This window comes from Eublepharis macularius, chromosome 4 (genome assembly GCF_028583425.1).
Source record: "Eublepharis macularius isolate TG4126 chromosome 4, MPM_Emac_v1.0, whole genome shotgun sequence".
In the NCBI taxonomy this organism is placed as follows: domain Eukaryota; kingdom Metazoa; phylum Chordata; class Lepidosauria; order Squamata; family Eublepharidae; genus Eublepharis; species Eublepharis macularius.
Window position 1 is genome coordinate 48,728,538 of NC_072793.1, and position 14,336 is coordinate 48,742,873.

The 14,336-nt window shown below is 44.4% G+C and overlaps 1 protein-coding gene across 2 annotated transcripts in view; it reads left to right on the top strand.

Moving 5' to 3' along the window:
- Positions 1 to 6,695: 6,695 nt before the first annotated feature.
- MAN2B1 (mannosidase alpha class 2B member 1) overlaps positions 6,696 to 14,336 on the top strand; it is a 30,408-nt gene continuing 22,767 nt past the window's right edge. Inside the window, exons 1-6 of one of the 2 annotated variants that reach the window (XM_054978464.1) lie at positions 6,764 to 6,819; positions 10,587 to 10,608; positions 10,862 to 10,964; positions 12,090 to 12,263; positions 12,967 to 13,160; positions 13,356 to 13,488. In XM_054978464.1, the coding sequence (XP_054834439.1) occupies positions 10,886 to 10,964; positions 12,090 to 12,263; positions 12,967 to 13,160; positions 13,356 to 13,488 (580 nt within the window). In that variant the 5' untranslated portion in view covers positions 6,764 to 6,819; positions 10,587 to 10,608; positions 10,862 to 10,885. Of the gene's footprint in view, positions 6,820 to 10,586; positions 10,609 to 10,861; positions 10,965 to 12,089; positions 12,264 to 12,966; positions 13,161 to 13,355; positions 13,489 to 14,336 lie in introns of both variants that reach the window. The other variant, XM_054978463.1, reaches the window with a different exon arrangement.

Here is a 14,336-nt window from a genome sequence, read left to right on the forward strand (position 1 = left end):
GGACGGTGACATTCCCAGGTGGGGGGAGCGGGGGGGGGGAGAAGAGCCAAACTATTCAACCTGCCAACTGATGGGGGAAGGCGCCCCGGAGGAGAAGCCTGCAACGACGGGGAAGGGAAAGAGACTTCTATCTTTTGCTGGGGGTGGGTGGGGGACACAAGGGTCTTTGGGTCGGGTGGGGCGGCTAGGGAAATGAGGGCCTGGGAGATCAGAGCATGTTTATCTTTTACAGATCAAGTTGTGTGTGATGATCGGAGGGGGGGAGGGGGGACGTTACTCAGAACCTACAAAAGAAAATGCACTCAGGTGTGGGGGGAATTGTGCAGTCCAAGAGCCCCATGCTATTCATTATCTATGCCTCTGAGAAACGAGACCAGAAGCCACTTTACTTAGGGACAGGGGTTGGAGCAACGGGAAGGATTCTGTCAACCTCAGCAAAGACGTTTTGGAAAAGTTTAAGAAACAAAAAAAATCTTTTAAAAAAACGTAAAACAAAGCAAAAAGACAAAAAAAAATTCTGGGCTTCTATTGATGAGTTTTATCATCTCGGTTTACCTGGTTAACTTTAAAAAAAAAACAAAAAGTTTAAAAAAAGTTTGTGGCCTGCCATTTTAAGAGGGACACACGCACGTGAACACACACCCAACACACACACACACACAAGGAGTGCTTGCTGGTTATACCAAACCCTAATATTACTGCCTGCAGAGATAAAAAAAAGAAATAATAAAACTAAACAGAAAAAAACAAAAAAGGACAAAAATAATTGATAAAAATGAAGCATTTTCTTGACATTTTGGTCCTGCTTGAAAAAAAGAAAAAAGAAATGACATCAAAAATTAATAATTCCTCAGCTTCTTTATTTCTTTTTTCCTACTTTGTTTGAAAAAAAAAGTTGAAAAAAACCTGTGGGATTGGGACTGTGAAATATTGCATGAAACAAAGTAAAAAGTCAAACGAAGAAAAAAAATTAAAAATCCTTAAAAAAACAAAAATATTAAAAAAATGAATTTTTGATTGAAATGTTCTTCGTTGTTAATCTCCTATTCTGCTCTCTTGTTCTCCTTCACCCCTGCCTTTCCCCTCTCCTTCTGGTGAAGTGATACTGCATGAAGGGGAATGTAGTTATGCATGGTTGATGAGAAGTATCGCTATTTGCTGCTTTCTGAGGAATACGAAAAACAAATTATTAAGCAGAAGTTGATCAACAAGAGCGGTTGGATTGGATGGGAGTTTTATTTTCCCCAAATTTGTTCATTCCCAAATACACAGATATGTTTGTACTCAACCCCAACAAGCTTTTTATCCATCCACTATTCTGACAGTCACCCAGGTACAAGTTATACTTTTATATCCTATCTAAAGCCATCATAGTCATCACCTGGTATGATATGGTAAAAGAACCAAACAAGCCTTTTATTGTCCACACTCATTATCAAGCCAGGATGAATGTATAGAATTTATTGATGCTCACCTGGCGTCTTAACCTACTGTCCCATTAGTTATCATTTGGTATGTGAGAAGTGATTGATACTAGAATAGTATTAGGACAAAAACAACTGGGCGTTTATTTGTGTGTTATTTTAGGGACATCATATTGTGGCCAGTGGTACTTGCCACTATGCATGCATATGGTAGACAGTTATGGCCAATCCAGATCCCTTGGTGTGTACCGATACGAGAGGGCTTGTAATCAGCTATGTGTCACTTGCATACAATATATCTTTACATAAAATGTCATAAACTATATGGGTCCTTTGAAGCTATTCCAGCATTAACTCTCCCGTTATAAACTGGCATCAAAGGCACCACCAAGAACACAACCTGACTATAAAGTACAAGAATGTCATGGACCTGAAGCATCAATTGATATAAAGCAACTAAGCTATACTGGAATCAATGAGTCTGTATCACCTGATGATAGCGTTACCACAAGTGGCAACATTGCAACCAATAATCTAGCCATTAAATTACTAAGTAAGGGCATTTCTTCTCTTTGTCTTAATTCAGAAAATGCCCATTAAAACAGAGCACATGTTAAAAATGGCTAATATTTTGCAATGTAGTAGGGTCTAGTAACAGTATAGTATTGTGTGAGAATCCTTGTGAGGTCCAGCTGTACAGCTCCGTAACAGTAATTGCCACATGCTCCCTAATTTGTAAAAAATGGAAGACTGGATTAGATGAGAGCAACATCTGTATTCTCAGAGGCCAAGGTATTCTACCACCTGTGGTTCAGAGGCCAAAGGTGTATTTTGCAGTTCAACCACCTTCCATATGTGTCCTCAGGCTCTAAAATAAAGTTGCTAATGGCCATGGCCTTACAGCAAAAGAGAGATGTAACGTTAAGGTATGGAATCTTTCACAGACACAACTTTTGCGACAAATTAATTTTCCTTAAGAGTGAAGTGTATCTAGGTACATTTTACTGTACCTAGATAAAGTTTAGGAGTTCAGGAAGCCAGATTAATTCACTTAGTGGACCAAATTTGACTTGAGATTGGCCTCCAACTAGTCATTTCTTGACCTTTCAGTGTTGTAAAACACAAGCCAAATGCTCACTGTCCTATACTTTGGGTTAACCTGGAATGATCTTGGACTCTTGATGGCCATGGCAGGAAAAAGCCATCTGTCACATCTCAAATAATGGCAGCTAATAGAGTGATGGATTCCTGTGCCCCAATTAGAGCCGGCAAAAAATGCAGACTATCTACATTTTCCCTTATTCCACTTTCATCTCACTAACCAGAATCAGTTTATACAGAGCATGAAAGAAAGTGTCCCCACCAACTCTGTATAATTGCTGAAGAGATCCAAACTTGTATTTCAAGGCCTTACTATAATTGACCATTCTTTAGTTTGCATAACTTGTGGTGTAGTGTTACGATATGCCAATCATAGGGTAACTGTAGCCAAGCACATTTCCAACTTGCAAGTCATAACATCATAGTTCAGCAACATGATAAGCTACAGCTCGCAAAATGTTGAAACGTTCACAGCAGGTCATTCACAAACTTAACTTACAGTATTAATAAATGCCATCACTACCACCACTATGAAAAGACTGCTGTATGTTCAGTCACCACAGATTACTATCTTAATAAAAGAGCCCATTAAAAGGTCATGGCCGATTCCAGACGGCCCTCCCCATGGCGAAACGTCGCGCGGAAAACGCGAAATATCGTGTTTTCTCGCGCGAGTTTTGCGCGACGTCACGCATCGTCGCGCGAGAAAATGCAATATTTCGCATTTTCCGCGCGATGACGTGCGACGTTTCGCCATGGGGAGGGCCGTCTGGAATCGGCCCATGTCATAGCCATGTGCTATGACGACTCACGAGAAAGGTCATCTATACTAGCATTAAGAAAGTATAAGTTCCTGTTAAGAGGGGGAAGCGGCTATGCTGGTTGTCCCCTTAATATTCGTAAGTTGTAATAAATTATCATTGGGCTAAAACAAAACAGCTATTACCTATACAAGGTAAGTTTCATAACAGAAGCATTAGAGCACAGCTCCCCAATATTTTTGAACCTGCAAACACATTTGGAATTTTGACAGAGGGTGGTGGGCGCAACCACAAAATGGCTGCTGTGGGATATAGAACTAACCAGAAAATGGCTGCCATAGGTGGAGCTGACCCCAAAATGTCTAGGGGTGAGGTTATGTATAACTGAGTTCTTCAGCAGTTCATACAGGGGTGGCTTTTAAACATACAGCTTAAAAGTATTTTCTTACATACACACAAAATAAGTATACTGAGCTAGCTAAAAAAACGTCATCTAGCAGTATCTGTCTTCGTTTTACAGGCTTCTGACATACTTAGGGAAAAATGTTTCTGGCTTCTTCTCCACTTTACATGAGCCCTTCCGTCATGAGACCAGCCATTTTCAACTTGCATTATTTCTTGTGACAACGACATTTGCTGCTGAAGGGCTGCTGAGAGCTCCTTGCATGTGTGTAGAGTAAGAGATTCTGTCCAGATTTTGACAGGAACATAAATGGTTTTTGCAAAGTGACCAAAATTTGATGTTACTATCAACTTCTACCTGAATTATAAAAATATATTCAAATTGGAAAGATCTGATGACTTCAGTAGATGTTCCTGTTAAGTGCATTAAACATTTAAGCTAAACTGACCTATCATGCTTAGTCAAAAGGTTGCGGTTGTAGAATATCACTCTGCTATTTGCACAGGTAAACTACATGAAACCATTGTCAGCATCATAATCACTGGAAACTCCAAACAATCCGCTTGGCCCCACCCCCAAACACTTGGCAGGTGCTGAGACAGATGTTGATGGGCAGGGAGACCCCTGCATTAGAGGGCATTGTAATGGAGCTGGTACAAAGAGTATAGATGGATCACACTAAAGCTGCAATCTAATAGAACATTTCTGTGACAAACATACATATTGATCCTTTGCATGGTTGCTCAGAGGAAGTCCTACTGAATTCATGCCAGCCTCAATGTTTTACATCTGGATATTCAAGCAAAGGATCAATGTGTATGTTTTTCTGACGCTGGAAGCAAGCTTGGAGTCTGAATGTTAACTTGCCATTCAAGATGCCCGAGAATTGATTACATTCATGAGCATACCAAAGAAAATATGTACAGGATTTGGGGTCCCCTTACCCCAAATCAGTCAGTTAAGTCTAGATGCAGTATTAGCAACAATTTTCTATATTTGCTGGTATGATAGAAAGAGCACTTAATTCTTTTTGCATTTAAAAACAAACACAGATGACTTCTGATTTGTTCCGTAACTATGGAAAGCAATCTATACTTAAAACTCCTGCTAATTCCCACAGAACACATGACTGGAAGAAGTGGAATAAATACTACTGGCTAGATAATAATTGGTGCTTTACTGGTGTCAAGAAACATACACAAATCCACATTCTTTTATTTTGTCTTAAATCATTCTGGCATGGCCACTACATCTATAATGTGAATATGAAATACATGTACTTCAGTGGACCTAGAAGGACATGACACCATTTAGGATTTTGAGAGCGCTACCTAAGTGATTAATCACAAAATACTGTATGGTTCTACTTCACAGTCTGAATGTTAAAAAATATATATTACATTATTTATAGCCTGCCTTTCTCACTGGAGCTCAAGGCAGATTGCACAGAATAAGTCAATGCAATCAATAGGACAAGACAGCCAATATACAATCGAATAGGATTTGGACTATAGAAATGCAGACCTAACCAAAAATCTGAAACAGAGTTGAAGCACGCATAATTATTAACAGGATGTGTTGAACAATCCCAAAAATTAAAAAGTAGACTCATACTTACTAGCATAGTCCCAGTCCCTAATTTTTTCCCCAAGCATCCTTCTGAACCATTTTGTTACAGTACCGTATTATCCTCTTGATAACATTTATAACTTAAAAAGGGAGAAAGGTATTGAGGAGGAGAAAGTGATGGAGTAGGAAAGTTCTTTTACGAAATATAGTTAAGCTAGATCAAAGGTCCTCAACCTGGTGCTCAAGGGCACCCCGGCACCCACTGACACCTTTCTTGGCACACACCAAATGTTTTTAGAAAATGGGTTGTTTTTATTCTCTCTCGCTCCTCTTTCCCAGTGTATTTTTAAAATTATCCCCTTCTCCCCCACACTGGCGCATCTTCTGTGTGGGCTGCTCCATCTCCTATGGCAGGCATGTTTCAGTTGCGCTGACCACCCTGTGTCAGAATTCCAGAAGTGTCCACAAGCTCAAAAAGGTTGGGGTCCACTGAGACGGATGATGCATTAATACGTTTAGGAACGTATGTTATGCTGTTCTGTCAGATGTTATCAGTAATAAATGCCAACTCAAGGAGCAATGTGATTTTGATTTAACTTTGAAATCTGTTTTTGATTGTGTGTCTGTTATGCTTAACACCATAACCTACCTATAAAACCCAGAAATACATTAGTCCCTCCTGCCTCCTTTGCATTAATGCAGGTCCTTTATCCACCCATGCTCCTAGGATTCTTCAGTACTTCCTCAGGGAGGTCTGTAATCAAAAGAAATGGTCCAGCGATACTCATCGCCCCCTGAAAAGGAATGGTGCCTGTTTTTTCTAGCGGGGACACCCCTGCAGACAGGCACAAAAGAACAGCCTGGTGGCTACACACGGAAAGAGTTCTCCGGAGGGAGGAAGCCTGAAATTCATTGACTTAGTAGACTCTTCCTTCTCCGCTGAGGGAGCCAAACTGCAACCCTCTGGATCTCAACTGGTTAATGTGCAGAACCGCCTCCTCGACTTCTTTGTGGTTCGCGCTTCCTATTGTTCCCAGTGGAAGGCCGATCTCTTGCTCGCTTCAAAATAATGGCACCGGGGGAAGGGGCAGGGCCGGGGGTTCCAGGATTTACTGCTTGCTTCTTATGGTGCCTCTCGCCGGCCTGGGACTTCCCCGCGCGGGCTTGCGGGCGGGCTTGCATCCCCCTCCCCCCCTCTTGAAACACGCAAGGTAACAACTTCTGCTTTCTTGCAGCTCTGCTTACCGCAGGCTATTACATTTGTTACCGCTCACTTCTCCCGTTCGCCAACTATTTCGGCTTGCATACCGCTATTAGAACGGGTTCAAACGCGGTCCCGCCTCTCACCAATCCCTTCCCTTTCAGAACTTAACCCACGCCCTTGGGAGGCGTGGCTTGCGGGAAATTCCGCTCTAGTTGTCATGTGAGTGGCCGGTCACATGATAGCAGTTAGATTGGGGTAGTTGGCGGTGGGGCTGCAGCCATGGGGGTCTCGCTGGCTTTGGGGCTCCTGTTTGGCGCGGCAGCGCTGTATGGAGGTGCGGCGGCGTGCGGATACCAGGTAAGGAGGAGCAGAGAGAGAGAGAAGGAGGGGTACGTGTGAAAGGAAGAGGAAAGGTCGGAGACCGACTGGTAGAGAGGTAAAGCGGCTCTGTTTCTGAGGGGCTGTCTGCCTGGAGCAGACTCAGCATTCACTAAAAAAGAGAGATCCGATACTCTGGGGATCTGGCAGGGGGAAGGAAATAATGAGCAAGGTGTAATATGTGTTGCTTTGCGGGAATTGCTCGCATTAGGGACTCACTATTGCTACCCCCCCCCCTCCATATCTAACCAAGGGTCTTAATGCAGACTTTCGTTCTTGGTCCTTTTTTTAGGTATTGGTGATAAAACAAACATGTAGCATTGTTAAAGTGATCTATCATAAATAGGCCTTAAAGATTACTTAAATGAAAGGAGGGGTCCTTAGTAGTTCCTGATAAAAACTCTGAAAGAGGAAATATGATGCATGTCCAGAGCTACACTTATGTCTTTTGTGTTAATATGTCTCAGAATAACTAATAATAATAATCTTTGATTTATATACTGCCCTTCAGGACAACTTAATGCCCACTCAGAGTGGTTTACAAAGTATGTTATTATTATCCCCACAACAAACACCCTGTGAGGTGGATGGGGCTGAGAGAGCTCCCAGAATCTGTGACTGACCCAAGGTCACCCAGCTGGCTTCAAGTGGAGGAGGGGGAATCAAACCCAGTTCTCCAGATTAGAGTCCCATGCTCTTAACCACTACACCAAACTGGCTATTGCTGCCTGGTTCTGTGTTCATATCTGCAAAGGCATGTTAGAGTCCTTTTTTTCCTATGAGGGTCTAGTGACAAGGGCAAAAGTGGACTCCACAAACCAAGCAGGCATGGCAAAAGCCTGTCAAGAGGAAGCAATTCTAGGTTAAGTCATCTAGTATAGCCTGACTGAGAAGGAAGTGTATTCTCTGAGCAGAAACATGTTGTCAAAAGTACAAAACCTCAAGAGTGGGAAAGATGTGCTGATGGGATGGGACATGATATTGAATTGTTCTTAAACTGTGCCATGCAGGCTCAAAGGGCAAGTCCATGCGATTCAGGCTTTTCCTGTGGAGTAGGGCTGGAGGCAAAGCATACAAATTGCCCTACTGGGTCAAGCTAAAGAGCATCTAAAACCAGGATTCTGTCCCCAGCAGTGGAAAACAGCTACATGTGTGTGGAAGAGCACATTCAGGTTTTGAGAGTCAATGTGATTTTGTAGTTAACATGGTGGATTTTGACCAGAGAGTCTTGGGTTCAAACTCCTGCAAAACTGTAAAGTAAACTGTGTGATGCTGGGCCATCACTCTCCACCTAGTTGTGACGGTAAAATAGAGAGGGGAGAGCCACATATACTGCCCTTCACCTAAGGACAAATATGATAAATGATATGATGAAGAGCTGCTGTAGTATAGCAATGATGTGATTGGGTTGTGAGCCAGCATTCTGCTGGTTTGAATCCCACTACCACCATGAGCTCAACAGGTGGCTTTGGGTAAGCCTTTCCTGTCAACCCTAGCTGTATTGTGGGGATAATAACAATGCTGACTTTGGTCACTGAGTGGGTAGTAATCTAGAAGACTCATACATAAGCACAGTTGTGGTGGTGGTGGTTATTGACGCCATTGTTCCCCTGAGCTAATTTATGTTGAACATCGCTCTGTTCTATGGCAGTGAATTTAAATGCTATGTGAATAAGTATCCTCTGCCATCTATTTTTCCACTGCTGTTTGGAGGATAGCTGTATGGGTGGCATCTGAATGTACAAACTCCTTTCCTTTCTAATACTACACACCTTCCAGAGAGAGCTGGTTTGGGCTACAATTCTGATAAAGTACTTGAAGATAAGTTCTGGAGATTGTGGGTGTGCGTTGGTTAGAGGACAATAAGAAGCTGGGTCTGGATCTTTGTTATCAGCCTTTCCCAGCAACAGTGTCTTTCATCTCTAATCTGCTGAGTTGCTTTCTGATCTGCTTCTGCTACACCCTGGGCCTGCCTACGCCCGAAAGTCCGGCCACTTCCTCTCCAGGCAATAGTTCCTTGCTGTCTTTGTGTTCTTCGAACTGACTTCCCTAAGGAAGCCATTTTGTTGTATCACTGCTCAAAGTATGACACCACCTGCATTGTGTAGTTGGGTTTCTAATGCTTTTCTAGTAGAAGAATATCCTGTGCCACACTGGCAGCATAAACTCTCTAATTCATTTGGGTTAGGTGCAATATGTATGAAATCAGATGTTACATCAAGGCCAGGTGGTACTGGAGTGCAGTGCTTGTGGCTTAAGTTCCTGGAGCAGATAAATCAGGAAGCTTATGGAAGTGATTGCTATGGATTGTCGTCAAGGCCAATAGTAAAATGATATAGAGCATTTGAAAACCCGGAGAGCCTGGGCCTCTAAGTATCGCTTTGGAAACCTTCACTGTTGCTTCTGTCCTTGCTTTGGAACATACACCATCCAGCCTCCCAGCTATAACTGGACTCCTGGTATTTGTAAATTAGAAAGTCCTTTAGGAGACGGAAAGATGTTCTCCAGTGGGGCCACAGAAATGCTCTCCAGAAATAGGGTGTGTGTTGCTGGCAAGTCTTGGCCAAAAAGCCTGAACACACACACACACTCCAGCCTTAGCAGTGCGTGCACCCATCTGTGCACACTTCAAGAAACTTTGCTGAGAAGATTTGCTTTCCGAGGCTGGCAAGGTGTGCAAATGCCTCTTGTGCTAAGAAAGGAGAAAATACCGCAGAAATAAAAAGTTGGCTATTGTTAGATGCTTTTTTTGCTGCCTTGGAGCACATCTTTATACATGAGGCTTGAAGCACTTTAATGTGAATGTAAAATCTGTATAGGCCTGGATATTTGTGTGATGAATAGTTTCAGGTGGGTAGCCATGTTGCTCCATAATAGAAGAGTAAGATTCAGGTCCAGTAGCACCTTAAAGACCAACTTGATTTCCAGGGTATAAGATCTCGAGAGTCCGAGCTCCCTTCCTCCAAATGATGATGAAAGTTTCTCTTCTACATAGAAGTGTTGTCACCCAAGAGGCTCAAATGGTGTAAGTCTCACATATGAAAATGCTCTTGGATGGTCTACATGAACATCAGGTAACTCCAGCACAGAGAAGAAAGCCAAAGTTGTACAATAGTTTCCGTAAACTGATTGCTGGCAGTCCCTCAGAATTTCCATAACTTTGCTGCGTAGTTTGTTAGGCTATTCTGTCCTTTTGTTCTTCTGTATTGTGCTAACTTACTGGCTATAGTGAGATCAAAGCACTCCCTTGCTATACAAGAGTTGATCTGTTCTACACACATTTAGTTGGAGGAAAGTCTTGTGATTTATTGGGACCACTCCAAGTAAAGTGTGCACAGGATTTCAGTCTCTGAATTGTCTGGAACTCATCAGGGTATCACTTATATTAAACTGCACAAGTTTTAGTAAGTCCTGGGATGCTCCTCCAATATACAAGTGAGCAATACAGAAAAGCACTTTGCTTGAAAGTCAGACAGCAATGTGAGACAGAGAGCCATGACAACCAGTCTCAGCCCTTCTGGTTGTTAGCACTAGTCCACACTCGTCCCAGCAAGAGAACCTGAAGAATTTGATCACTCAGCTATCAAATCCTGTTCTTCTGAGAAACGGAAAAGGCTACTGCCAAGAATGTCTCCCTCCCCTTGCTTTATCCAGTAAATCAGAATCCTTTCCTAGAGTGTAGTACAAGCAGAACCTTTGCAGGCCTTCTTTTCTGACATCCTTGCTTTGTGCTTTTCTACTTGCAGCTAAGATGTTCTAAGCTGTTAGGTGAGTGTCTGAGACTGTTGGGTACCTAGCCTGCCATCAATACCTCATTATACACTTAAGCAGACATACTGAAGTTGGAAGCAGGCCTGCTGTAAATGGTAACTAGCAGGGATGGCTTTTCTACCTCTCTTCAGGTATGCCAAGCCCTGGCTGTTCACCCAACTGGTGCCTCCTTATAGTAGATTTTGGGGTGGGTTACTCTGCTGTATAACTTAGCTCAGAGAAGCACTCCATCTCCCTCTTTGCTTCTTAGTCCTGCTCTGTGACAAAACCCAACATGCTCAATGTCCATCTCATCCCGCACACGCATGACGATGTGGGCTGGTTGAAGACAGTGGACCAGTATTTCTTTGGAGGTGAGTTGCAACCACATGGCAGGCTTGGGTGGAGGGGTGTTGTTACCACCAAGACTTGGTGCTTGATAACTTGGGTTGACAAGATCCCTTTTTGTTGACCACTGAGGTCTGATATCATTGCCAAGGCTCTCTGTGCTGACTGTGCACATATGGTCTAATACTGTTCCCTGCTTGAACTATACTTCTTAGACTTCTGGCCAGATTAAACTGTATCATCGATGCTCTTGGAGAACAAAGCCCTGTATCTTCTTGCCAGTGAATTTTAAGGCTACTTACAGGCATGCATATCCTACCTTAGGCTTAAGGATGGTTCTTTAGGCTGGAGGAAGGCTTCATTCTTTGCCCAGCAAAGTGGTAGGAAATGTTCTGCTATATCTAAAAACACTTGGTGTGTATACTTACAGTAACCCTTACAACAGCTCTGTAAGGTGGGCCAATATGACTTTGCCATATTACCAGTAAGATCTGAGAGGGAGAGAGGTGCACTGAAGGCCATCCAAGGAGTTCCGGACAAACATGACTTTACAGCCAGCAGCTTCCCCGCTGAAAGCTGGTGCTCTTATGTTGCACTTGCTGGAATGCGTCAGACTCGTAGACCGCAGCCAGCTGATGGATGTTCCGACTTCTCCAGCTTCCTGCCAATATGCTGTTTAGCATTGTCTCTATGCAGATATGTGCTGCTGATTAATAGACCTTGGTCTTTTCTCCCTCCCCTGCATGCATCTAATACCTTCCTGTTCCGAAGGCCATGGTCATGTGGGTGGATTTTGTAAGTGAATTGCCTTTCAAGAGCAGAATGAAGTTGCTGGAAATATAAGCTTTCCTTCAGCATCTGGCTGTTTGGGAGTATCCTAGGATGGTACTATACTGCTTCGTGGATTAAAAAGGGGACAAGGCTAAGGTCTCTCTTGATCTAGGAGACTGGCTGTGAGAGCTGTTTGGCTGAGGGTGGCAATATGAGGATCAGGCCCACCAGTTGGGCATCAGGCCTTATTTTTTTCTAAGGAATGCTGTCTCTCCCAGCCCATGGGTGGAGATAGCGCTCCGTAGAAGGTGGAGGGCCCCAGTTCTGCCTTGAGTATTTCCTTCTCTGCTCCCTCTCATTTGCCATCTGTTCCCTTGCAGTCCGCAATGACATCCAGCACGCTGGGGTGCAGTACATCCTGGACTCTGTCATTCCACAGCTGCTGGCTGACCCCAGCAAACGTTTCATCTATGTGGAAGTAGCATTCTTTGCCCGTTGGTGGGGGCTGCAGACAGAAGCCATGCGCCAGGCCGTGCGGCAGCTTGTTGCTGAGGGTAAGAATGAGGGAGATAGTTGACCTCGCTGGGTGTGCCTCTTCACATGCACGTGAGGAAGAGGCAGAAGTGTTGGCTGAAGGGGTGAGGAAGAAGGTGTGCATGCCAGAGAGAAAGGCAAGGATGAGGTCCCGGATTTCTGGACACCAGAACTAGTTCAAAAGATGGAGAAGACTGGCTGGTGCTGCTTCTCCTTGCAGCTGCATTTCCAGGTCCCAGCCTGCAGAACTCTTTGGTCTTGCGGCTCTTTAAGCTGCTGCACGTCTGTGAACAGAAATGCAAAGGCGGCTTCTCCTCCCTAGCTCTTCTTGGGATCATGTAGCCCCACTCCCCTCCTAGTTGTTATAAGGAAAAACAAAGAGTCCTGCTTTCTCCAGCAGGCAGGAAAGAAGGATGGGTGGTAGAAGGGAGGGCCCCGTGAACGCATCCCATTTTGAGGCAGTGGAGGCCTGTGACCTGACAACAAGGTAGCAGGCTGAGTGTGGGTAGAAAAGTACAGGGAGAGAGACTGGAATGCTCTGCATGCCTCTTGCATAGTCATAGTTGTATTGTGTTTTGTCACACAGACCTAGGCTACCCTTTCAGACTGGGTGGGTGGCTGCAGTCTTCCTGCTTGTGTTTTACATGCCTATGCTCTTCAGCAGAGCAGCAGTGAAGCAGATCTTGCATCTTCTCCATTCTGATGCTCTTTCCCTCTCTGCAGGGCGTTTGGAGTTTGTGAATGGCGGCTGGTGCATGAATGATGAGGCAGCTGTACACTACTCATCCGTCATTGATCAGATGAGTCTTGGGCTCCATTTCCTGCAAGAGACATTCGGCGAGTGTGGCCGACCCCGGGTTGCCTGGCACATTGACCCTTTTGGGCATAGTCGAGAGCAGGCCTCACTGTTTGCACAGGTCAGCCCACGCTTCCAGGATTATCACATTGCATGTCCTACACAATGGCTGCTTTCCCCCTTCCCATACATAACTGTGCAACTTAACTGGCGTCTTCATCTTAAACCTGAAAACCCGTCCTTGAACTTTGCCTGCCCTTAATTCAGTTTGCATCCCTTCTGCTTCTTAAACACTTTTTTTTGTCTTTTGGCCCAGATGGGCTATGATGGTTTCTTTCTGGGTCGCATCGACTACCAGGACAAGGCCCACCGTGAGGCATTGCGTGAGATGGAGCAGCTGTGGCGTGCGAGTGGGAGCCTAGAACCCCCTGTTGCTGATCTCTTCACTGGTGAGTAAGGGCAACCTCAAAAGTGTCTCTTCTCCTGGCTTGAGGTCCCTGTACTCAGACATCAGCCAAGTCATCTGCTTAGCTATTGCATATACAGATATATTCTCCTAGAAAATGTGGGGATCTCTAGCTTCCAGATATTATCATCAGAGGATCTTTGAGTAACTGGCTTTGGTAATAAATGTGGAGGCAAGAGTTAGATTGAGAGCCAGTTTTGTGTAGTGGTTAACAGGTGGCTCCAGGGTTTCTGGCGCCCGAGGCTGGGGGCAGCATCAGGTCCATTGCTGCCCCTACGCCCTGGACTGCGTGATGACGTCACTGTATGTGATGTCATCACACAGCAAGCTGGCTCCATTGGTGTGGCGGGTGGCTGGGACGGCGCACAGAGGCTGCCCGCGCTCCCAGTCGGGTGCGGCAGGTGGCTGGGGAGATGCAAATGCGTCCTCCCAGCCCTCCCGCTCCATTGTTCTGCACACTGCCTCAGACACCTGCCGCGCCTGGCCTGTGGCTGCTGTGCCTGGCAGGGTGTGTGTAGTAGTAGTAGTTTCTAAACTAAACTAGCAGTAGTTTCTAAACTAATTGTATAAACTTCTTTGCACAAGCTGTTCTGCAGTTTCAGACACTGAGGAGCAAGAGACCCTCGTGAACACTTTGTTCAGTTTAACCACAAACTGCTTAATCTATCTCTTGTTTCCAGAGTGTCTTCCAGTATCTGACTCTGTCCAGTTTCAACACAGTTTAACACCCCATCTTGGCCAGTAGGCCTCCTCTAAGGACTAAAAATGCCCCTCTTTCTTAGCTATAGTCTCTGAGCGTTTCGCTTCTTAGCCAAGTTGTAACTTGGTTAT